Raw genomic sequence first — 26,201 nt, 5'->3', positions numbered from 1 at the left:
CCCTCTGTTTAAAGGCTTTCGTGGAGCATAAACACAAGCGTAGACCTGTTTGACTGAATGGTCTGTCTCTGTGCTCTACGTTCTATGTAAGATCCATTTATTATTCTACTCTAATCAGAACAAGTAATTTTCAATCTCCGCCTGAAAACCAAGAGATTCCAAGGAATCTGGAAACCATTCTTGGAAGCTGGGTGAAAATAAACTGCTCTGCGCTTCCCAGCATAGTGACCCATCATTCGCCATGAAGGCAAACAACTCCAAGCAATATAGTAACAAGCAAGTCCTCCTACCCACTCTTCACCCCAAATCTAACTTATCCCAGAAAGTAAGACCAAAAAAATTGCCACAGCCCTTGCTTCGTTACGTTCAAAAGGGTTTGCCATCAATACATTCTTCATGCAGAGCATCATGCAATCGAAAGGTACAACAGCTTCATAAAAATGTGAATATTTTCTCTTGAGGATTCAATTTAAAAATAACACTGTTTTGTGGCAATCAGGAGTTCAGACTTTAACAAAATAATGCATGCTGTTGTATGTAGGTAGCATGCCCCACAGATACTATTCTCTGTGTAGTGAGGTTGCCACCCAAAATATGACCTTGCCATACACTGACTACTCTAGAATGAACTGCTGGCCAAGCTATGCTGATCACTACATGAATACGGTTTATTGGGGTTCACGGCTCATCTCCAAGAGTCTTCCAAACTGCTGCGAGTAGCAACTGACAAGGTCAGCTGAGACAGAAACCTGGGACTGCAATGGAGCAAAGTATTAGGTAATGGTATTCAAGTATATAAAATAATGAAAGGACAGCACTGCCTACCTATTGGTAGGTTACTCTATTTTAACAGATTGGGGAGGACCAAGTGGCATGCTTTTTAACTAAGCAAAAATAGGAATAGATCTGGATGTTAGATGGTTCTTCTTTTCCCAGAGAGTAGTGAGCCTCTGGAATGCATTGCTGACTGGTGCGGTGGGTGCTGACTCTCTATACCTTCAAGAGGGAGCTCGACTGGTTCTTAACTGGGGCAGAGATTGCATCATAGAGAAGGTAAGTGCATTAACATACACATGGTCAGTGTGATCTTCTGGACTGGTTTCAATTGCCTGAGAGTATTGGAGAAGAATTTTCTATAGGTTTTTTCCCTTATTGACCCTGGATTTTTCCCTTAACTATTTGATTCTTTTGCCTCTCCCTGGACATTAGATATCTTGTGGGGATAAGAAGTGCCTGGCCATGATGCTCCGGGCATTATCCGTGTGGGGCAAGCTTGACGGACCAACTGGTCTCTTCCTGCCCGTCATTTACATGTATTTGGATTAGGAAATTTTAACATTGAGACTGGAAACCTTTGTACATGATTCTTGCTGAATATAAGAGATGTTCCCTTTGGTTCAGTATTGGCAGAGGGGAATGTGAAGTTGTTTTCTCAGAATTGTGCAATGTCTCCTCCAAGTTCAGCTTCATCCAGTAGGATGTTCAAAATCCAAATGTTTCCTACATCCAACATTTTTAGATTGTCACTTGTAATCTAATCTAACCACACCTCAATCTTTTTCATTTTGTTGTCAAATTGTAGAATAAAACAGAACATGGAGTTCCCAGAGTAAACTCATTGTTAACCAAGCAATCATGTGTTGCAATAAAGGACTTCATCACTCATTTTGTGCTTACTGTTGTTTTGATGCAGAGATGCCAGCACTCATGGCTCTTCGAAAACGAGCCCAGGGAGAAAAGCCATTAGCTGGATCTAAGATAGTCGGCTGCACTCATATTACAGCCCAGACTGCGGTGAGTGTCCAACTTTAAATGGAAAAACTCAGCAAGTCTGGCAGCATCACTTGCTGAGTTTTTCCAGGTAATTCTGTTTTTGTTTTGTTTTGGATTTCCAGCATCCGCAGTAGCTTTTAGCTTTTTGTTTTTGTCCAACTTTAAATCCCTAGTTATAAAATTCCAGGGGGCATATGGTGAGTGGCTTAATTAACAATGTCCAGAGCCCCTGTTTCAATCCAGCCCAGCTTGATGAAATTTTTAATGCTATGTAGGTTACTGTGAAATGAGTTATTGCTTTTCGCACCCAACTCTTAGATAGATTAGCGAGTGGAAAATAATGGTGCTAGCAGAGATGCTCTTCTGAGGTTAGAATTGAGGGGCATTGTCTGGAGAACTTCAACAATCTGTTGTACTTCATCTAACGATGCAAGTAAAAAAAAAAGGAATTTCATTCCTCTGTACTGATGCCCTTTGCCATTGTTATGATCACCGTAGAGTCATAGAGGTCTACAGCACAGAAAAAGGCCCTTCGGCCCATTGTATGCAGGTAGAGACCGATAACTTTGAAAAAGAAATTGAACTTCCAGTTAATAACTGATTTCATGTTTTAAGACTTTTACTGTAACAAAAGACTGAAAGTACTTTTGACTAAACACTAGCTTTGTAGGCAACTTACATACTTTAAATCGCAGAACTTTCTCTTTTTTACTTCTAGCACAACTGAAAAAATAAACTTCACAGATATACTTCACACTGTCTTTAAGTAGGCATTCAATTTTCCTGTAAACAGTTTAAAGTGATTCTTAGCTCCCAAGGGTTTACTTCTGTTAATCTCAGGACTGCCTTTCACAGTGAGGTTCTTCCCCCACTCCCCCCAACCCAGAGATACTTCCTCTAGTTCAAGCTAGACGAATCTTCCAGCCTTGTTCTAATTCCTCATGAATTTGGTCTTTCCAATCCAGGCATGAGTTCCCACCCGCATTCCTGCACGGTGAACCATAGAGACTTTCAGCCCCAGACTGCTATTACACTCGCTCGCTTTCTCTTTTTCTTTCTCTTTCTCTCTTTTTCTCTCTTTCTCTCTCTCTTCCGCTCCCGCTCGCAGACTACCCAACCTGTCTATGATATTCAGTGATATTTTAGGGAAGTCTGTAACCCGATATCACAATGGCTTTCTCTGCACCCTTCCCCTCTCAAAGCCCAGCACCATGGCAACATGAATCAGGCAGGTCTTGTATGCAAAACAAAAATAAAAATACCTGGAAAAACTCAGCAGGTCTGGCAGCATCTGCAGAGAGGAACGCAGTTAACGTTTTGAGTCCGTATGACTCTTCAACAGAACTAAGTAAAAATAGAAAAGAGGTGAAATCTAAGCTGGTTTAAGGAGGGGTGGGACAGGTAGAGCTGGATAGAGGGCCAGTGCTAGGTGAAGATAGCCAAAAGATGTCATAGACAAAAGGACAAAGAGGTGTTGAAGGTGGTGATATTATCTAAGGAATGTGCTAATTAAGGGTAGAAAGCAAGACAAGCAAGGTACAGATAGCCCTAGTGGGGGTGGGGTGGGGTGAAGGGAAGGGATTGAAATAGGCTAAAAGGTAGAGATAAAACAATGGATGGAAATACATTTAAAAATAATGGAAATAGGTGGGAAAAGAAAAATCTATATAAATTATTGGGAAAAGAAAAGAGGGATCGGAAAGGGGGTGGGGATGGAGGAGAGAGTTCATGATCTAAAATTGTTGAAGGTCTTGTATGCAGGTAGAAATGCTGATTAGGTATTCTTTAGACCCCAACTCTATTTTATTGTGGAATCGAATAGTTTAAAACTCAAATGTTTGCAACATATTTTCAATACCTTCCTGGGACCTTGGAGACTAGCAGTCTGACCACTATAAACACAGATACCGCTACCATTGTCTCCTAGTGTGAACAATCTACACCTTCCCAGTAAAACAGTCTTTAACAGCCCTGTCACCAAGGCCTGTTGTCAGGCAGACTTCAGCACAGGTCACTTGACCCTCTTCATTTTACCTTAAATTAAAGACACAGTCCCAAAACATAAAAAACCTTTTAAACCTCACAATTGCAACACCATGATAACCAGAAATTATCTCTCAGCTCTTTTAAATTTAACTTTCCTCATATTTAATTATAAAGCTTTATTTTATTTCCTTTAACTATCGGATGTTTCCCCATACTGAAACTTCTGTGTTTAGAGCCAGAAATAGGGAGCTGAAAGAAAGGCAGGAACCAGGAGTACACTAAACAACCGCCAACACTTTCTTCCTCACCAGGTTCATGTGCCATCTGTTGTTCGCGTTCACCCACAGCACCTTTAACTGATTTACTAGGTAAAATGAATGTTGTGCCATTTACCCTATGCTGTGAAGGTGGTTATGCTTATCAGGCTGCATTCATCTCCATACTGGGTTACAGTTCGGCATTTTGCACTTGCAATTATTGTTGCCACATAGCTATTGAAATTAAAATGTGCCACATCTATTCCTGCAGGTGGCACTAGTGAGTTATCAGAAACAGCATCACCAGTAGACCATTCATTGTTTACTACATACACTGTTCCCTTTATTTCATATGCTATTAGAATTTTTTTCTTTTTGACTGCATTTGGGTTAGTAGTACTTGCACAGCCTCTCACTATTACAGCAGAGTATATAAAACCATTAATCACTGTATAGTTGCCCACTGTAATAGACTGGATTATGTTTTTAAACTGTCACCAACCCTGTAACCCTTCTCTTTTTCTTACTCAAGCTGATAATGTATGCTGGGTACATTTCTAACATGTGTAGTGGGGGGGGCTTGTGGAGGCGGTGGATGATGTTAGTGGCCCTTCCTTGAAAAGATCACCCAAGTGGCCACTATTCGTGGAGAAGAAAAGAGTTGACGTTTCGAGTCCACATGACCCTTCAACAGAACTGAAGTATAGTTAGGAGAGGGGTGAAATATAAGCTGGTTTAAGGTGGGGGGCGGGGGGAGAGAAGTTGAGGGTGGTGTGGTTGTAGGGACAAGCAAGCAGTGATAGCAGATAATCAAAAGATGTCACAGACAAAAGGATCAAAGAGGTGTTGAAGGTGGTGATATTATCTAAGAAAAGTGCTGATTAAGAATGGATGGCAGGACACTCAAGGTACAGCTCTAGTGGGAGTGGGGTGGAAAGACTGACAAGGTATTAGTTGTAGATTTAAAAATAATGGAAATAGGTGGGAAAAGAAAAATCTATATAAATTATTGAAAAATACAAAAGGGAGGGGGAAGAAACGGGGTGGGGATGGGGGGAGGGGGAGTTTAAGATCTAAAGTTGTTGAGTTTTAAAGTTCTTCCCCCTCCCTCTTTTTTTTCAATAATTTATATAGATTTTTCTTTTCCCACCTATTTCCATTATTTTTAAATCTACAACTAATACCTTGTCAGTCTTTCCACCCCACCCCCACTAGAGCTGTACCTTGAGTGTCCTGCCATCCATTCTTAATTAGCACTTTTCTTAGATAATATCACCACCTTCAACACCTCTTTGATCGTTTTGTCTGTGACATCTTTTGATTATCTGCTCCTATCACTGCTTGCTTGTCCCTACAACCACCCCACCCTCAACTTCTCTCCCCCCGCCCCCCACCTTAAACCAGCTTATATTTCACCCCTCTCCTAACTATACTTCAGTTCTGTTGAAGGGTCATGTGGACTCGAAACGTCAACTCTTTTCTTCTCCACCGATGCTGCCAGACCTGCTGAGTTTTTCCAGGTAATTCTGTTTTTGTTTTGGACTTCCAGCATCCGCATTAGCTTTTTGTTTTGGCCACTATTCGTGTTTGACCCTACACAGTGTTGGCAGACTATATGACCTGCAGGGATGAGACAACCAAGCCATACTCTGTGTCCCAGATGTCTACACACCCATTCCTTTCCAGCACAAATCAAGGGATTGTAATCTTGTGGGAGCCTATTTTACTGGTATCCCAAGTGGCTATTTGTATTTGATGGTAAAATTATAGCTTCACTCGTAACATGATCATTATCATTTTAAATGGCTTCCTTGTATAATTGGCTAATATGATTAGTATAATCAATGGCCTTATGCAACAAACTGCTTATACAAATAGTGGTGGTCTTCCTTAAACCGCTATGATTTTACTGGAACATATGTGGTTACTTTTTCTAACCAGCAACTTAGTGAACAGTAAATATAACGTGTGTGAATTTGCAGTTAATACAAGGAGAGATCACTGAAGCAAGGCTAATGAAATGGACTGAATTGCCTTTGCTGCTGTCTGGAAACAAGACTGACTGAAATGTTTGTAAAGAGTTTTCTCCTGGATAAAGTGGGATGCTGAACGATGCTTTGCAGAGGCAGACTCTGCAGTTGTTTGAATAATTGTGTTTATTTGCGGGGAGGAAGGAATTGTAAACTTTAAAACACAAGGTTATACATATGCTAAACCTGAGGTTTAAATATTCTTGTTTTAACTGAGTAGCTGTGAGTGAACAATGTCTAGTGCTCCACTGCCTTTGTTGTGATCTCTGCCTTGTTTTAATTTCTGATGCGGCAGGTGCTGATGGAGACCCTCGCTGCCCTTGGAGCACAATGTAGATGGGCTGCCTGCAACATTTATTCCACCCAGAATGAAGTGGCTGCTGCTTTGGCTGAGAATGGTAAGGGGAAATTGTTTAACATCAGTTTGGTGTATTCAAGTGATCCGTTTTCACCGTTTTGTTCAATGCCTTTTGCCTTGCCTTTTGTCTTTTCCTTTTCATCTCGATCATACAATATGTCTTAGCTCAGAGGGTAGACTAATGACCCAAGTCATTAGTGATTCCCTCGCAGTTATTCTGTTGCTCTGCAGGCATGTAATGTACTAATTTTTCAATAAAAGGTTGTATGTTGCAAGTGAAATATTGCTACAGTTTAGGAATGGTACACAATGGGCCTTAATTTGTTGTGGGTGTAAATCTAATGGCACCTGCCATGAGGTAGGTTTGCCCTTGTCCATTTAATCTCAGTGATGTTTTGTGCCCCAATTTACTGGAAGTGCAAACTGGAAAAACGTACAAGGACCTGAGTGAACTGTACCAGCACCTGTGTATCTCCTTATCGATTGTTAAATAAACAGTGCAATGACTAAGAAAGAAGCATAAATTAGAGTGGCTAAAATTAGAATGCCAGATCAGGTACAAAAAGAGAAATAAAGTTTGAACATAGAAAAGATTGGATTAAGAGAAAAGTAAGAGCCGATAAAGGGAATGTATGCAGAAAAATAAATTTAACATTTTTAAAATATCCAAATAGCAATTAAACACTGAGAATGAGACACCACATTTGTATTAGCTGATTTTCAGTGCCAGATTGGTTCATCGGTAGTAACTAAAATTAGAACATTTGTAAACAAATCTCTGACAGTTAATCAAGGCTTAATTAAATATGTGCGGATTTTAAATGCCTCCAAAATAGTCTCCCTGTGCCGTTTCAGACCAGTTCTAACTTTGTCGCAAGTTTAGTTCAGATCTGCCTTACAAGTATGGCAATGCCCAATGTGTTTTAGCGGTGAGCCAAACAATGAGACGCCACTTCTGCAAAATGAATAGCAGAGCAGCACATCTCAGACAGCAACTTTTGGATTTCCATATTAATTCTGGCATCTGCCATGCCTTAAGTTACTGTAGCGTTTCCGTATAATTAATGGTGAGACTGATGGGGCTTGGCATTATTTTGATAAATTATGGAACATTATTTCCTCCTATTTATATGTAAAAAAGACCCTTTACAGAAACAGTTCGCACTAAAATAAATGCATTCAGAATTAATCCAATTACCAATTTCATTGAGCCTTTCCAAAAATATCTTGTTTATTTTTATAATTCCCTATTCATCAGACCGCTTACAAAGATTATTGTTCAGTGCTCAATTGCACACAATTTCAGCACTCAAAAATCACACTGAAGGAATGACATTCAGTATTGTGTCACCCTCAACACAACCAGGGCTAGTTGCTGGTATGAGTATTCACTGCATTAAGCAGGCAGCATTTTTGAACATCTTAGGAGAGTATAAAGCTAACCTACTGAAGTGTCATTTTCTGGTTAATTTGAGTACAAGAACCTTGAACAAAAATCTGGCTAAGAAACAGATATTTAATCAGTAGCATATCCTTCAGCAATCTTGACCTTATCCCTTTGACCTTGCTACTTTTCTCCCTGCTTTAAAAGCAGCCTTTAAATCTATCTGTTGGTTATCTCTCTCGACTCTCCACTGTTGCTTGCCATCTATTCCTCTTTGTGAAGCGCCTTGTGATGTTTTCTGCATTAAAGCTGAATATTAATACGATGAGACATGGGGCAGAATTTTGCCCTTGGTGGGGGCAGTCGGGGGTGGTCAGGAAGCCGACTGCCGATTTCATGCTGGCGGGCCAATTAAAGCCTGCCCAGCATGAAACGTAAGCGGCAGCGCTGAGCTCTGCCTATGCAGGGGGTGGGTGGGGGTGTGTGTGAAAGCGCAACCTTCGTGCATGGCCGCGAGTGAGCGCTTCATAGTCTCCCTAGTCTCCCTGAGGCACAGAGTTGCCTCAGGGAGGTGAAGACATATGGAAAAAAAAATAAATATTGTAACGAAACATGTCCCCCATGAGCAGGGACATGTTATGAATGAAAAATTAAAGTTTTTATTTTTATTTATTTTTGGAAACCTCATCCCGCCCGTGGATGAGGCTTCCAAAAAATGCAAAGACTGTTAGGTTGGGCATGCAGTGAAAATTTTAATTTAATTTGATTACTTAATGGCCTCAACAGGCCTTTTAATTGTCGGCGGGTGCGCTGCCGAACTATTGCGCGACTGTGTGCGTTGACATTGGCATGCTCGGCGCAGCATTTCACGCTCGAGTGGGTCGGGTGCCAGCCTGCCCGCCGAATGAAAATTTCTGCCTGTGGTTTTGTTGCCTGATTACCAAAAAAGATTATATAACTGACAGTATCCTTACAATATTAGTGAGCCTATCCAGTGATCCACTCATGTATCAGTTCAAGAACGGTTCTTCAACTTTCAAACTTAGAAGTGTAAAAAAAAAAATCTTCTGCAATTAAGTTGGCTGGGCACTGAATATATTTCTGTGCTAGTGGTGGAAAATGTTAAATCTGCAAATAGTTTTGAATAGCGTTTAGTTTGAGAGCTGTTTTGTACATAATCTTAAATCTTTCAAGGTAATGATTTCTGCTGAAATGCCCCTGAGCAGCATCTGCTGCAGCTGGGGATGAAAATTTGATTGCCTTGACCCTGACCATCCAACTATCACTCCCCAAGCCATTGCACTTGGTCCCCATTTTGAGGTGTGACAGATGTTGTTCCTGTATCTACTTGTAGGTACGTGAAAATTAGCTTGGTTGTCCTCCCCAGGGTTTGTTCAACCTAATTTTTAAAAATTCATTCACGGGATGTGAGCTTCGCTGGCTGGGCCGGCATTTATTGCCCATCCCTAGTTGCCCTTGAGAAGGTGGTGGTGAGCTGCCTTCTTGAACCACTGCAGTCCATGTGGTATAGGTACACCCCACAGTGTGGTTAGGAAGGGAGTTCCAGGATTTTGACCCAGCAACAGTGAAGGAATGGTGATATATTTCCAAGTCAGGATGGTGTGTGACTTGGAGGGGAACTTACAGGTGGTGGTGCCTGCTGCTCTTGTCCTCCTAGATGGTAGTGGTCATGGGTTTGGAAACTGCTGTCTAAGGCGCCCTGGTGAATTCTCGTAGTGCATCTTGTAGATGATACACACTGCTGCTAATGTGTGTCGGTGGTGGAGGGAGTGAATGTTTATGGTTGTGGTGCCACTCAAGTGGGCTGCTTTGTCCTGGATGGTGTCGAGCTTCTCAAGTGTTGTGGGAGCTGCATTCATCCAGGCAGATGGGGAGTGTTCCATCACACTCCTGACTTGTGCCTTGTAGATGGTGGACAGGCTTTGGGGAGTCAGGAGGTGAGTTGAGTTACTCGTCACAGAATTCCTAACCCCTGACCTGCTGTTGTAGCCACAGTATTTATATGGTTAGCCTATTTCAGTTTCTGGTCAATAGTAACCCCCAGGATGTTGATAGTGGGGGGATTCAGTGATGGTAATGCTATTGAATGTCAAGGGGCGATGGTTAGATTCTCTCTCATTGGAGATGGAATCTAACCATCTGGACAGGTGAGGGTGGAGTTTTGCTCTGCAGCATCCAACTGTGGGGTATTTTTCACTAAAGCCCTACACCCTCTTGTATCCTATTCTGCAGATTGTTCCCATTTATCATTCTCACACTTGGGTCATTTCCCCAGTTTTGTGACGTCGTGTTGAATAACATATGGCATTTTTTGGCCTAACCTCCAGCCTGACCCTTTTACAACTGATCAGCACCCTTCATGAATAGTTATGCCCTATTACAAATTATTTTGGTAATTTAAAAAAACCTTGAACGCCTTGCAGTCTCTGCTTCCACTGCATCTAATCTCACTGTAGAAAGCCAGTACTGTTGGCTACAATGCTGAGCTGGGATCACTGTAAACTCTTGAGTCAGTCTTACCTGTTGGAGACGCAGCACTCAACAGAGATTAACAGTGGGCTTGAGTCTATCTTACAGATCACTTGGCCATAAACTACTGTGTTTTGATGTGACTAAATACCATGACGGTTGTGAGAAAAGTTTTGTGTTGCAGCCTTAATATTTATCATGGTGTTTCAAGTATGTCAGGTAAATTGTTTGACATAAATGACAAATGTAGCTGATAAATGTGTACCTCAGTCTGCACCACATGAAGAAAACCTCTGATCTACTGCCATTTTGGAATCAGGGGCACAGATAATGACTTAAGCCCTGCAAACTAAACTCATTCAAGTATTGAGCTTGCATGGTTTGTCTCACTGTCAATAATGCAAGCTGCAAGTCTTCAAAGCATACCTGTGCTGTGGTTGAACATTGAAAATTATTTCTTCTGTAATCCACTATCCTAGATATTACAAGGGGTGTCTGCTGCACACTGCAGAAGGATTTAGACAGGTTAGGAGAATGGACAAAGAAGTGGCAGATGGAATACAACGTGGGGAAGTGTGAGGTCATGCACTTTGGTAGGAAGAATAGAGGCATAGAATATTTTCTAAATGGGGAGAGAATTCAGAAATCTGGAGTGCAAAGGGACTTGGGAGTCCTAGTCCAGGATTCTCTTAAGGTTAACTTGCAGGTTGAGTCGGTAGTTAGGAAGGCAAATGCAATGTTAGCATTTATTTCAAGGGGACTAGAATAGAAAAGCAGGGATGTGCTGCTGAGGCTTTATAAGGCTCTGGTCAGACCACATTTAGAATATTGTGAGCAATTTTGGGCCCCGTATCTCAGGAAGGATGTGCTGGCCCTGGAGAGGGTCCAGAGGAGGTTCATGAGAACGATCCCAGGAATGAAAGGCTTAACATATGAGGAACGTTTGAGGACTCTGGGTCTATACTCGATGGAGTTTAGAAGGATGAGGGGAGAGCTGATTGAAACTTACAGAATACTGAAAGGCCTGGATAGAGTGGACATGGGGAAGATGTTTCCATTAGTAGGAGAGACTAGGACCCAAGGGCACAGCCTCAGAGTAAAGGGAAGACCTTTTAGAACAGAGATGAGGAGAAACTTCTTTAGCCAGAGAGTGGTGAATCTGTGGAATTCATTGCCACAGAAGGCTGTGGAGGCCAGGTCATTGAGTGTATTTAAGACTGAAATAGATAGGTTCTAGATTGGTAAGGGGATCAAAGGTTACGGGGAGAAGACGGGAGAATGGGGTTGAGAAACTTATCAGCCATGATTGAATGGTGGAGCAGACTCGATGGGCCGAATGGCCTAATTTCTGTTCCTATGTCTTATATGGTCATTTGGAGACCTATTTTAACACTCATATTGAAGCCACTTAATCACTTCAAATTTGCCATTTCTTTTTATGCCAATTGTTTTCTGAGGATCCAATTGTACAGATTATTAATTGCAGTAAATGAATTGAGATTTTTAATCCCTCAATGAGGACATAATTGTATATGAACTCTATGGAGTCCCAACTATTCATTCTGTTATGCTTCTGACAAAAATAATTCTAAATAGAATAAAAGTTCCCGTCCTAAGAATCCCTAAAATAACTTAAATATGGAACATATGACGCACCAATAATTGTGGGTTTTAGATGTTGAATACAGACCATTTGACCTTTACTCCTGATGGCAGCTGAGTCCCTTTTAAGATTATTTGAATATCCTTCAAAACATTGAATCCTTCGGTTGCTTTCCTAGCTATGGCTTGCACCTGGATATTCTTTACTATTTATAAGTCAACCAAACTTCTTAATTAGTTTCCACTATGTTGTGCAACAAACATCTCTTTGTAATGTCCAGGATGGTGACTTACAGAAGAAATAACCTTCAGCAGTTCAAACACAACATGGGTATTCTTTGTAGACTTATATCTTGCACTATTGGCAAACCCAACAGACAGGAGCACCCCACATGCATATTAAGGAAAGATGTTGAGAAGGAAAAAAATCACCATCACTAACTTTCATTCCTAGGCATCCATTGTTCTCGGTATTTAAATTATGATCCTACAAGGAAGCAATTTTGGTAAATGTCCTTATTAACGTATGGGCTCTGTCTCAATTTTTTAAAAATCAAGTAGAACCCGAAAGGCTATTTGGGATTGTTTTTCCATACCGTAACTGAAAATCATTTTGCCTTTTTATTCCCCTGTGGCAGGTTATCCAGTTTTTGCTTGGAAGGGAGAATCAGAAGACGATTTCTGGTGGTGCATTGATCGTTGCGTGAATGTGGAAGGATGGCAGCCTAATATGGTAAAGACAGGTTGTTGCTCTTTACCCATTTTGAATGTTGGTAAATGAAGAGCTACTCTGTTGTGCGATCATTCAAACTTTGATCAGTTTGCTTGTATAAGTTAAAAATGATGACTCAATTCAATAGCTGAGTAGTTGGACTATTTTTTGCTATGTTTTTGTGTGTGGCTGTTGATTTCAGTTAAAATATTAAGTATATTTCCTTGGGTTTGATCAATAATTTACATCGTGGGACATGACTAAATTCCCTAGTGCCTATCCATTAGCCTATCGCGCATACTTTTGACACTAACCCCAGTTTTCAGCTACTCCTTTCACGCGTTCTCAAAGAAACTTGCTGATGATATGAAAATATAAAATTGCCACTATACACTGTGTTCAGGGTGCCTTTACTTACTGTAAACAATTGATTTGAGAATTGTAGGAAATGAATAACACATTTTCACAAGGAATGAAATATGGAAAGGATATAGAAGAGTTAGCACAGTGTGAAAATAGATTCAATTCAATGTCGGAAAATATGAAATGGAAGTAAAAATACTGGTAGCAATATACCTTAAATAGCAAGATTTTAGAGGAGCAGAAGGACCTGGGTGTTCTGAAACACAGGCCATTAAAGGTGGTAGTATAAATAGATAAGACAATAAAACTAAATCTTTGCTTTTGTATCTATAGATAATACTGGCAGAGTTGGTATTGATCTCTCTTTATCGTTTTTTGAAAGGCGGAGTCTGGAGCACCTTTGTAGAATTTCCCCTGAGGAGATTACCCAGATTGGGTATTTCATAGTGGATGGGTTATACAAACCTGTGCAATGATTGAGTTCTGAGGATGGGGAATGGCTCTGCTTCTTTTGTGCTTTTCTTCATAGGCTTGCCTTTTAACACTTGGAGCCAGAGCTGCAGTGATTTTCCTGTGGACCTGTGCCACTGTGTTCTGGCCTGGTACTACCACATATTCTACTGCTTATCAAATTGCCTTTGCTAATTTGTGTTTTGTTACAGATCTTAGATGATGGTGGAGACCTCACTCACTGGATTTACAAGAAGTATCCTAATATGTTTAAGAAGATAAAGGGCATAGTGGAAGAAAGTGTGACTGGTGTTCACAGGTGGATATTATTCTAATACACAGACGGCTTAGCCAGCCTTCCTTGTCCCTGTTTTATTGATCTTACTCAAGTTCTCTGATTCCTCTTAATATTTTAAGGTGTCATTCTACATGCTGTTCTTCTTTGCTGAATCCTCATTTTGTTGAAGTTGAGACTTATCACGCCAGCTCCTTCTCTAGCTAATTATGAAGCATTGTTCTTCCTACAATCTATAAGCTTTTAAAGCTCAAGCTTTACGGGCAGATCTCCCTCCCCCCATCTTGCTGAGCAGTGATATATTACAGTCAGTTTTGAATGTGCCTCTCTTCCCTCCCACCCCACAACATTCAAGAGTTCTGAGCAGCACTCCAAGAGATTACACGAAGCATGACTGGTGCCTCAGTCACTACAGTTACCCTGCCTCTTGACTACCCAATTAAACCATGCTTACTAGCATATTTGTTATTCAAATAGTTGCTTGGCAGTACAGAACTTGAGAATTGCTGAAGAAAGAGACATGCTGTCAAAGCTTTTCACCTTGCACTCATCAAGACACACGCAAGAATGCCAAATTTCAAAGGGAGCAACAATTTATACTGCATGAGAAAAGGGTAATGATTGATTGGCAAGTCGGTTCAGATTGGCCAAGAATGCCATGGCAAATGCAGCAAGAAACTAGTAATCCCCCATGCTTTCATGCTTTTGCTTATTCAAAAAAGTGCAATGTTGAGACATATTCCCTTTGCCTGCAGAGGACAGGTCCTACGTATGAATATATGTAGCTTCTAGCAAGGGTAAGTGAGCTACATTGTGAGCCTGACTTATAATCTTAAATTGGTTGTTAGTGTAACTCTTAGCACACTCGGGATTGTTTAGAAAGTGTCGCCCAATCACAGAATCACATCTGACATTAGACATTATGTTCTTGAGTTTTTCAAGCATGGGTTGGTTGAGTACAGTTAGTGCTCTGCCTATAACGAGCAGCCGAAAGGATGTGCTGTTTGATATGACCCACTAGTCATTGGGATGTATAGTCTACACACAAGGCATTGCACCGGCACTGAAATTCATATACCACATTACACATTTGTGTGGTAGGCAGAACATCTTTTTGGCTTGAGAGCAAAATCCTGTTAGTGGAAAACACCACTCATGTTGCCATTGCATTGTAGTAGTGTGAAATAGCTAGCTTCACTTGTTGCTCAAATTTTTGAGATACTTAGTTACACTAACAATCAATTTAAGATAATCATTTTGGCTCAAAATGTGGCTCACTTACGCTTGCTAGAAGTTACATGTGCAGGGACTTGTCCTTTGCAGGCAAAAGGAATATGTCCAGACATTACACTTTTCTTGAATAAACAAAAGCATGGGAACAGTCGCTTCCTGCTGCATTCACCATGGCAACGTCGATCAATCAGAGCCAACTTGCCAATCAAACAGCATCCCTTTTGTCATGCAGTGTAAACTTGAAATGTGACATTCTTGTATAAAAACAAAAAACTACTGCGGATGCTGGAAATCCAAAACAAAAACAGAATTACCTGGAAAAACTCAGCAGGTCTGGCAGCATCGGCGGAGAAGAAAAGAGTTGACGTTTCGAGTCCTTATGACCCTTCAGCAGAACTGAGTAAAGTTAGGAGAGGGATGAAATATAAGCTAGTTTAAGGTGGGGGGTGGGGTGGGAGGAGAGAAGTTGGGGGGAGGGGGGAGGTGGTAGTAGGGACAAGCAAGCAATGATAGGAGCAGATAATCAAAAGATGTCACAGACAAAGGAACAAAGACGTGTTAAAGGTGGTGATATTATCTAGATATATATTTAGATAATATCACCAGCTTTAACACGTCTTTGTTCCTTTGTCTGTGACATCTTTTGATTATCTGCTCCTATCACTGCTTGCTTGTCCCTACTACCACCTCCCCCCAACTTCTATCCCCCCACCTTAAACTAGCTTATATTTCACCCCTCTACTAACTTTACTCAGTTCTGCTGAAGGGTCTTGAGGACTCGAAACGTCAACTCTTTTCTTCTCCGCCGATGCTGCCAGACCTGAGTTTTTCCAGGTAATTCTGTTTTTGTTTTGTGACATTCTTGTGTCTGACCTGATGAGTGCAGGACAAAAAGCTTCATAGCATGTCTCTTTTTTTTCAGCAATACACATTTGTTATTGTCAGCTTTATTTCCTTGCTATGGGGAAACACAGCCCTTCCCACAGCAATTGTGAGCAAGATGTATGCCAATTGAAGCAGTTAATACTTGAAGCCTGGTGTATACGAGATGCTCCTGGCAGCTCTCGGACACACCCAGACCATTGCCTAAGGTGAGACTGCAATTGAAAACCACCTCCTACTGACCCTACCCCTTGCAGGCATATAGGCCACTTGACAGCCCCCCTTGTTCAGCCAAGAACTAGGACACCTGACAAATGATCGCATGTCTGAAGCAAAATGTAATTCCCAAAGTGTGCGCAGCCACATCTAAAACCCTAAGTTTGCCAGTGAATTCTCCTATATATCTTGTGTGATACAACCATACATTTTTAATTCTATCAAACAGTTTCATGTTTTGGATATTAATGCATTGTCAAACAGTACAAACAGTCTGTCTTCCAGAGCTTGCTTCTAGCCTTCTATACAGGATGGTTCACCCAGCCGCATTCCAACAGTTGTCAAGTTACAAGGGGCAGGTGAAAAATCCAATCTACCAATCTATTGATTATCATGAAATTTAACTGTGTTTGTATTCAATGTATCTGAAAGGCATCAGATTGATGGAGTGGAATAGGCAAATGTGTCGAGGAACTTGTTTGCCAGTGTCACAGTGGATGATGGTGCTGTCCAGGTGGCTTATCCAGTGAGTAGCTGGGCCAAACATACCAGGAAGCTCCCAGTTGGTGTACCTATCTCATTCTCCATGCTGGGTTAGCTAATTTTGGACAGGGCGGTGGTAGGGACACTGCAGTTGGTGAGGAATTGAAAAATCAGCCAGGGTTCCCTTCTCATGATCACTATTCAGTAAACCCATGCTGGAACTGGACATCAGTTGAGGCCTTGCTGCTGTGGTATAAACCTTGCTGACGCTCACTGTCTGAACTCAGACATTGGAGAATGGTTGATTGGGTAAAATGCCAGAGGGAAACTGCAGCCTGTGATTTGATCACTTAGTCAGCACCTTCAGATAAAAAAGGGAAAGGTGAATATTGGCAAGACAAGGGGAGAAAATAATAACATATTGTCACAGCTTTTCCCATCTCCTTATGTTACATTGCCCCGCCTGGCACCATATTGAAATAAACCCATTAAAGGTTTTCAAGTATATTTTTCATTGGCTTTGATGAGTTGAATTTTGTATTGGCCTTGAGCACAATTCCAGAATATAATTGGGATGGTTGTTATACCTTCTCAACATAAGAGGACTATTGCAAAGTTGTTGAATAAGTGGGGATTGATATGTAAGAGTTTCAACCTGATTCATTTTGGCTAAACATAAAGTTTTTGATTTCATGTTTGGGCAAAAGTTCCTTCAGGACTCATGCCTCAGGTCTTCAGATTTTTATTGGGTTTCATTGTACTACCTAATCCACTTTTCTGTCTTGGAGAAGTCAGCTGATTCTATTATAGCTCTCTTGCAGTTATCTGGTCCTGCAATTGAGCCAGATCTCCAGGTGTTGATTTTAAAATTTCCCATAAACTCTTGTCCAATGTAGAATGTTAATGTAGTGGAAGACTGTAGCAGACAACTAAATCAGGTAGCATTGCTGCATCTTTGATCAAAGTGAGGGTGATGAGGGGCAGTCTATTGTAAGTATCTGGAAGAACTTCTGGTCCCATGTTATAGAACAGAATAATGCAGATATATGATCATTTTAGAGCAGTTTTCTGTTGGGTTTCCTCAGCAACCTGCCTGAACTATCGGCTCAGTCGATGTATTACAAACCAATTTTGGAGCTCTTGGTTTCTGACCTTTACCTTTTCTCTTCCTTTTCCTAGACTTTACCAGTTGTCTAAAGCTGGTAAGCTCTGTGTCCCGGCCATGAATGTAAATGACTCCGTAACCAAGCAGAAGTTTGATAATCTCTATTGCTGTAGAGAGTCCATACTCGATGGGTATGTAATCAAAGTCTACTGGCCGTGAACCAAGTTTAGACTAAGATGAACAGCAATGTTCATTAAATCCATTTGATGGTGAAATAATAATGATCCAATAAGTGGCAGAGTGTATATCCAGAGATTTTAATGCTTTCAAGTCCTCAGCCTGACCAAGTAAGGAAATCAAAAACTAACCATTCAGCCTCTCAAAGTGGTAGGAAGCTAATTTGTGCCTTTCTGTTTTCTGCTGTAATTCTGTGTGAAGATTGCAAATAGAGCTAAATGGTTTCCCAAAGGAAGTGGAAGCTTTTGGGATAGCTGTATCCAGCGTCTCATGGTGATCTGGGACAGTGTCCCTGACCTTTTATGTTTTTATTGGGACAAATAATCAGAGTGGGAGGTGACGGGGAGGTTAATAAAAATGCCAATGGGAATGAAGTTGTGAAGTTACTTTGTCATTGAGTGACCGACCTTTTCTTAGAAAGTTTCAACCCTAGCAGTTTAAAAGCAGGCAACTTCTCTCTGGTTTTCACCTGTTGATTGGATAAAGTTAGAAATATATTTACTTTCCAGACAGCTTATTAAATCCTTTACTTGACCCAGCATATACTGAATGGTGTAAGGCACACCATTAATGTTGGGTTTTCTATCTATTTTTAGAGATTGCATTGTTTCCCTGAGCACGTGCATTGTACATGTTTCTCCACCTCTGGTCTTTCTGACCGATCTTAACTCTCTACCATGTGGATATGTGACACTGTCTACTTATTTGGGTTCAATAAGATTTTTGGAAGAAATTCTGATTGTAGAGAGTTATAATATTTCTCTGCTCCCCTATCCTTTCACCGCATGGTGAGCCCTAGAGGGAGCTGCAGAGTTGGGCACAGACCTTTTTGCCGGAAGAGAGCAAACGTTTGAAATAGTTATCATCTTTATTCAAGAGCTTAATTGTGGGTTTCTTAATTAGCTTGCCTTTAAGAAACAAGGGTGACTGTCAGAACAGTGAGTAACTACAATACATTTTTGCTCAGTATATGTTATGTTATTTTGAGAGCTAATTGTATGAATTTCATATCTTTAAAAAAAGCCTCAAGAGGACAACAGATGTGATGTTTGGAGGAAAACAAGTCGTCGTCTGTGGATATGGGGAGGTAAATATTCCCTTTTTTGGGTAGGAGAGTGTTCTCCACCCTGCTGTCCTAAACTGTTGAGACCCTTGAGTGAACCAGAGTTTACCTCCCAGCCTCAAGCCTGCATTCTTTTCCTTTAAGCAGCCCATAGCTAGGGCTATAATGTCAGTGGATTCTGTTTCCCATCTATGTTCTTTTAGATGATTTGTTTGCTGATGTGCATATGGTAGACCACAGTGAAGTCTCTTTCTTAACCATTACTAAGCTGCACTGATCACTTCCCACATTAAAATATCATTGTGATGAAATCATCAAATTTCAGATTTTATGTGCAAATTCAGAAAAGGAAGTGGCCACAGAGATTCAGTGCATTTGATGGTATTTATGCATGTTTGATGGTACTCCAGAATGCTGGGGTGTTGGCATCAACCAGTGCTCCCCATAACGATTTTCAACAGGCCGTAGTGTCCATTTACCTCAGACATTTTAACTGCTGCAAGTTAGAGCAAATGTAACCAGTGCAAAACAAATTCAGCAGTAAATTCAGTTTTGTTCTTCATATGTTCAACATCTGAAACATTGCTCTGATTTGTAATTTGGGGCAGGAATTTGCACTGAGCGGGTACGCAAACGCCCAACCTGCTTGAGTGTAAAATGATGCGCGATCTTTTGGTCGGCGGGCGCGTGCAAGAGGCGACGGTGTGTCCGCTGACAATTAAGAGGCCTATTAAGCCCTTAAGTAATTAATTAAGTAGCATTTTTTAGCTGCCCGCTCAACCATTCGGCGAATAGGCCAGGCGGCCTTTGCGTTTATAACGAAACCTCATCCACGGGCCAGGTGAGGTTTCCAACAGTTACCAAAAAAAAAATAAAAAACTTTTAACATCCTTTTTTACATGTCCCTCTTCATGTGACTGATTCACATGTTGGCACATGTTTATATAATATATAAAAAGTTTATTTTTCATTTTAAAATCCTTCAGCTCCCTGAGGCAGCTCTCTGCCTTCAGGGAGCTGTCAATGCGCACTCCCCTGCGCATGCACACACTTCAGCCCTCGCCACCACCCTGACAGTGCTGAGGCTCTTAGCGCACCTTTCACGCTGGCTGGCCCGTTAATTGGCCAGCCAGTGTGAAATCGTGGTCAGAGGCTGATCACGGGCAGCGGTCGGTCTTGCGTTTGTTCCCGGACCTGCCCGTTGCGCCCACCCAATGAGGGGAAAATCCTGTCTTTGATGTTTGTCTGTGTTATAACAGTTTTTCTTTCTTTTGTTCTTAAATAGGTTCAAAAAATGATATACACCACACAGGAAAAATGGGCTGAGATAATATTATTTCGCTAAAAAAATACATCAGTCCTTGAGTTCAGGGGATGAATCCTTGCTTATATTCAGTTCAACCCAACAGTGGGCTTAAATTGTGTCTGGTGATGTTTAAATTAGGAGCAAAATTATCTGAACATCGCATCTGAGCACCGATGTATGCTGGAGTTCTCATTTATTCCTCTTCTCTTGCCACTTCAAACATTCTGGATTTGGATATGGGGCACAATATCAAAATATACAAATGAAACAAAAGTGGAGAGCATGGTTAACTGGGAAGCTGACTGTAAACAACATCAGTAGGGAACAGACAGATTGATAGATTCAGTAGAAAGATTTCACTTATAATCTAATGTAGAGAAAAATAATGCATTTTAGGATGGAGAATAAGGAGAGAAAATTAACACTGAATATTGCTGAAAAAAGAGACATGCTGTATCAACTTTTTATCTTGTAATCATTAGGACAGTTCTCAAGAATACTAATAGTAAAGGGAACAGCAATTGATACTGCGTGAGAAGAGAGTGCTGATTGGTTGGCAAGTGGACTCTGATCAATAGTGGGTTGCCATGGAGAATGCACCAGGGAACAGTTAACTGCCAAGCTTTTGTTCAAATTCAAACCAGGAAAGTTGACTCTGGCCAAGGCATTGTCATAGGAAACGAACCAGGGAATGACTGTCCCTCAAGTTTTTGTTTAGTTGAAAAAGACGCAATGCATTGGTGTGCGCCTTCTGTTTGCAAAGGACAGGGCCCCTTGTGTGAATATATGTAGCTTCTTCTATGCGTAAGTGAGCCACACCTTGGAGGACAGCCATTCCCTGGTTCATTCCGTGTGCCAATGTTTGACCAATCAGTGTTCACTTGCCAACCAATCAGACACTCTTCTCATGCAGCATAAATTGTTATTCCCTTTATTATTGGTATTTTTGGAAACTGTCCTGTTGAGTGCAAGATGAAAAGCTTCGTCAGCATGTTTCTTTTTTCAGGAATACTCAAGTTCTACACTAGAAAACAACTATACAACACTGAACAGTAAAACTTAAAAAGGAGAGCAGGAGCAAAGAAAGTTGGGGGCACAAGCAAAATACTGCTGATACTGGAATTCCGAAAATGCTGGAAATATTCACCAGGTCAGGTAGCATCTGTGGAGAGATGATCCAACTTCAGTTTCCTAATGGGTTTATAAACAGTATAAATAAACATAACAATGTTGACTTTGCAGCATGCACTTTTCCTTTGGGTCAACCTAGAAACCACTAAAGTGGTTGCAACATATAGTTTGATCATTAAGAACCACCTATAGTAATTTTGATTGGGAAATTGTGCTGTGTTGATGGTTAGGTTTATCCTGACCGTTTCATTGACTATGCGAACTTATCTTGTGTTGCTCTCCAGGTTGGAAAGGGTTGCTGTGCTGCTTTAAAGGCGATGGGATCCATAGTGTACGTCACAGAAATTGATCCAATTTGTGCCCTGCAAGCCTGGTAAGTACCTAGAATTAGAATGCTGAGTATGTTTGTACATATTTGTTAATGGAGACACGTAGGGACTTGTAGAAGTTTAAAACTTATTGACAGGTTACGGAACATACAAAGTTATCTGGTTTAATTTGCTTACTCATGACTGGGGCAGTCCTGAATTTGATTTCTTCACACACAATGCATTCTGTCATGGTGAAGTCACTTTAGTCCATGTCTGTGCATGTCTGTAATATAGATGGCAGCTGGTGTTAACCTGACACCAAGAACTTGAATAGCATTCACTGCAAATAGTGTCTTTGGTAGTAACATGATTAGAGACAATTGTATTCTTGTTGGAAATGCTTGCAGGTTGAAGAGAGTTTGTCCTAGTGTTTAATTGCAAATGATTGAATAGTTCAAAGCTGTAATTAACCTGCATAAAACCTCAATTGACACTGTTTGAAGGGTATCTTGATACTGTACTGGGCTTTCTCAGCAGGTCCTGGATAAGAAAGTACAGTAATTTTTGATATTTAAATCTTATAGGGTATAGCTTATTAACCATTTGTATGTTGCTTTTTTAAATAGGTGACAGGCCTAATTCTTCATTTCAGTTTTTCATCAGTTTGACAAGTTTATGAAGGGACTATGATAGCACAGTACTTTTAGGGTGTTCTCTTTGATTTGATAGATTCCAGGGACTCCAAATCTCGAAAAGTGGTACATGGAAATTAAGCAGCATGGTCCGAGACATTTAACTGATTCAGGATATTACAGCCTGGGTCCTCACCCACATCACCATTGTTGGTTTGTTCTGAGCTGTACTGATACCCTGTCTCCTAGTGAATTGACTTCAAGCATCTCATCTTCACTTTGAAATTCTTCCATGGCCTGGTCCCACTTTACTTCAGCAGTGATCTCCAGCCATATTTCCCTGTGCAGACCTTTCACACGTCAAACAGTGGGTTTCTCTTTGTTCACTCCTTACCATTGGTTGCCAGTCTTTTAGCTGCTGCACGCTGTCCTCTTGAACTTCATCCTTGAATCCCTTATCCTCGTCACTTTCCTTCCTGCCTTGAAAACCTCTTTAAAAACTCTCATATTCAACCTTGCTGGTTAAATTTTCTGTTTTCTCCCTAATCCGCATCTATTGTTTTCCTCTGTCCTTTAAAGCACTCTGAAATGTCATCTTGTGCACAGAGAGCACTATGTATAGAAATGTAAGCTGTCTTCTCTCACAAGTATGCTCACTCTGCTGAGGTATGGTTCTTCTGGTGTATCATCCAAGTGATCATTTTTCATGCTTAACCCTAGAATGTCAGCAGGTTGGGGATCTAAGTGCCAAATGCTGGCTAGTGATCCTTGCTGTTAAGTGAGGACGGAATCATACAGCTGTGATGTTCCTCATAGTTGATTGGCCTTACATGAAGAACATTCATTTGGATGAGGCAACAGAGCACTTCTCAGTACCTGTGGAATCATATCCTAGCATGAGTTAACATCAGAAGAGGAGAAATAAATTGTGGCATCAGTTGGCATAGCTTGTTTGTACCAGTGGTAGAACTCACCTACATAGCCCTAATTCTCCATATAACAACTAATATAATCTTTATCATCTGAAAATATTTCAGTTGGGCAAACAACAACATGGGGGGGGACATTGACGTGTAAGAATGTCTAGGACACTTTTGTGTCCCTCCTAACCTCAGCTATTGAGAGAAGATTACACAGTAGTAGACCTTCCCCCTACAAAAAACCTCATCTGACTCGCAGCTTATTCTCCTCTCCTGCTCTTGCTGTGTGCCAGTCCTCTGACCTGCAATGCACAATCTCCCCAATTACTCATACTTCTTAGCTCATTCTTCAGCAAATGGTATCCCTGACCTGCTATGCACCATATTCCCAGTCACAGCTCATTGTTTGGCAAATGGTGTCCCACATTCTGACACTATCAAAACAGACTGACTGTGACAATGTTTAAGTGCGGAAATACCAAATCAGGTAGACTTGTTTTTGAGCTCTGTCCTTATGAATGTGACTCAGCTCCTGTGTACATTGATGCAGCTCTACCTTTCATTTACAGTATGGATGGATTCAGACTTGTCAAATTAAATGAAGTCATTAGACAGGTGGACGTTGTCATTACTTGTACAGGTAAAGTATTACTAATATTGTTTAATGTTGATATAGGTTCAATATAACAAGCAGAAGTTCAAGTTGGAATTATAGTTAACCACTCAATAATTTTAGGTCTACTTTTGCTGGATTGATTTTTTAATGCTCTAACCCTGGTTAGGGTTAGATAGTTAAGATGAAGAAAAATTTAAAGTTAATTTGGAAAAAGCGCCAAATATTTATTTTGGAAATCTGTAATTTTAGCCGATCTGTGATGCAGGAATATGGCTGTAGTAAATTTCTTAGGTTCTGTGCTTCAACATGAAACAAGGAGAGTTTTACAAAGCTTCACCTGTATAGTTCCCTATTCCACTGCTGAGATAATCAGAAGGTGCCCAAGAGCAATCTGTTTATACAGTATCTCACTACTTTGAGTCAGCTGGGACTTGGCCCTCTGACCAGTCAATTCAACATCCAGGACACTTACATAATGTAAATCATCTACAACTCCATAACTATATCATGACAAAGCACCTGTCTTGAGTTTTAATGCTAGGTATCTGCCTTATCTTTAGGTAACAAAAATGTAGTGACCAGAGAACACTTGGATCGCATGAAGAATGGCTGTATTGTCTGCAACATGGGACATTCCAATACAGAGATTGATGTGGTATGTAACAGGATGTAATGTAACTCAACACACGATATTCCAATACTAAGATCACTGTGGAATGTAACTGGATGTGAAATAACTGATCAAATTATTCCAATATTGAAACCCATGTGATGCATACTCATTGTGTAAAATAACATTTCAGTTTAATAAAATACTCCCAAACCTATAAACTGTCAAACACATTCCTTACTGTTTATTATTTTTCCATAATTACTTTCCCACCCTCCAGTCAAAGGTGCCACTGACTCCTTCGGTCAATGGTTTTATGGATACCAGTATTCCTCTGGCATATCAAGTGGTTGTTTAATTTGAATACCCAGAGCTGGTGAGAATGTAGCCTCCCAACAGCCAAACGTTTTCAGAGAGAAGAGCTACTATTTATTGCTGCCTCAATAATTACATTGTCTTCCCTCTGTCCTTTCAGGCAAGCCTTCGAACTCCAGAGCTCACATGGGAGCGTGTTCGTTCACAAGTAGATCACGTCATTTGGCCAGATGGGAAGAGGATTGTGTTGCTCGCTGAGGTAATTGTGTCTTTAGCAAATTGTTCAGTTTACCACTTGTTTGTACAATTTGTGTGGTACTGGAGGAGATTACAGAGATAGGGAGGGGTGAGACCATGGAGGGACTTGAAAATAAGGACTTGAATTTTAAAGTCAATGAGTTGCTTGACTGGGAACCAATGTAGGTTAGTGAGAACAGGTGTGATGGGTGATTGGGACTAGTCTTGCGTAAGGAAATGAGCAGCAGAGTTTTGGATGACCTCAAGTTTGTGGAGTGTAGAATGTGGGAGAACAGCCAAGAGTGCATTTGAATAGTCAGGCCTAGAGGTAACAAAGGCATAGGTGATGATTTCAGCAGTCAATACATGGGAGCAGCAGAGGCAGCTGATCAGTTGGTTTTGATCTTAGTGACGAAGAAGTCCATGAGCTCCTCACACTTGCTGTTAGGGATGACAATGAAGGAGACGGAGAGAGAGGTTTAAGAAGACGATTTGCAATAGAGGAAGGAAGCTGGGCAGTTATTTTTGCATTCCAGGATGATCCTGGGAATAGTGAGCAGTTTTAACAGACGAGAGTAGGACCTGATAATGTCAGATCTGGCTGGACCACACTAAACACTGGGTGGCTAAACCAGTTGTTCATCATATCCTTTCAAGTCTGCATCCCTTTGACTAGAGAGCGGAAATGAGGGCCATACAGGAGCAGCAGCCAGAGTGAGAGAGTAATGGTTTTTTTGGGGACTAGAGCACTGAAGGTGGTGGTGAGAGTGCAGTGGAGCAAATTGGTAGCTGCAGAAATGTTGTGGCGAATGTGGGGGGAGTCAAAGGTTAGACAGTTGAAATTTTGAAAGTGCAATTGTAAATGAATTGAGGAATAGTTTTTTTTTTAGGGTTGGACATAAGATGTGGTAGGTTTGGGGTGTAGAACAGGGGATGTGGGTGGAGAGTGATACAAACGATCAGAGATGACCTTATCTGTGATTGATACTATGGAGATGGCAATGTCAATGGAGTGGCCATGAATATGGGTTAGTCTGTTTCCAAAGACTTTATGCAACACTTAACAATGTTACAGAGATGGAAATAGGCAGCCTTAGTAATGCCTTGAATAGTTGGTCTCAGGTTCAGATGGTTGTGAATAGCATGGCTTAGCCTCAGATAGTTGCCAGGGAGAGGGATGGAGTTGGCAGCTAGCGAACTGAGT

General features: G+C 41.0%; 1 protein-coding gene across 8 annotated transcripts in view; it reads left to right on the top strand.

Annotated features, from left to right (window-relative positions):
- The window catches only part of LOC144687254 (putative adenosylhomocysteinase 3), a 107,690-nt gene that overhangs the window by 70,780 nt on the left and 10,709 nt on the right, over window positions 1–26,201 (top strand). For all 8 annotated transcript variants that reach the window (XM_078553093.1, XM_078553094.1, XM_078553090.1 and 5 more), the window contains 10 exons: window positions 1,694–1,794; window positions 6,342–6,444; window positions 12,519–12,613; window positions 13,618–13,724; window positions 17,694–17,810; window positions 18,880–18,943; window positions 21,641–21,729; window positions 23,789–23,859; window positions 24,396–24,490; window positions 24,921–25,019. In XM_078553093.1, coding sequence (XP_078409219.1) covers window positions 1,694–1,794; window positions 6,342–6,444; window positions 12,519–12,613; window positions 13,618–13,724; window positions 17,694–17,810; window positions 18,880–18,943; window positions 21,641–21,729; window positions 23,789–23,859; window positions 24,396–24,490; window positions 24,921–25,019 — 941 coding nt within the window. The remainder of the gene's footprint in view (window positions 1–1,693; window positions 1,795–6,341; window positions 6,445–12,518; window positions 12,614–13,617; window positions 13,725–17,693; window positions 17,811–18,879; window positions 18,944–21,640; window positions 21,730–23,788; window positions 23,860–24,395; window positions 24,491–24,920; window positions 25,020–26,201) is intronic.

The sequence above is a fragment of the Cetorhinus maximus genome, chromosome 12, assembly GCF_964194155.1.
Source record: "Cetorhinus maximus chromosome 12, sCetMax3.hap1.1, whole genome shotgun sequence".
Lineage (NCBI taxonomy): Eukaryota > Metazoa > Chordata > Chondrichthyes > Lamniformes > Cetorhinidae > Cetorhinus > Cetorhinus maximus.
Note: the sequence above shows the minus strand (reverse complement) of the source record. Positions and strands in the feature narration are given on the sequence as shown.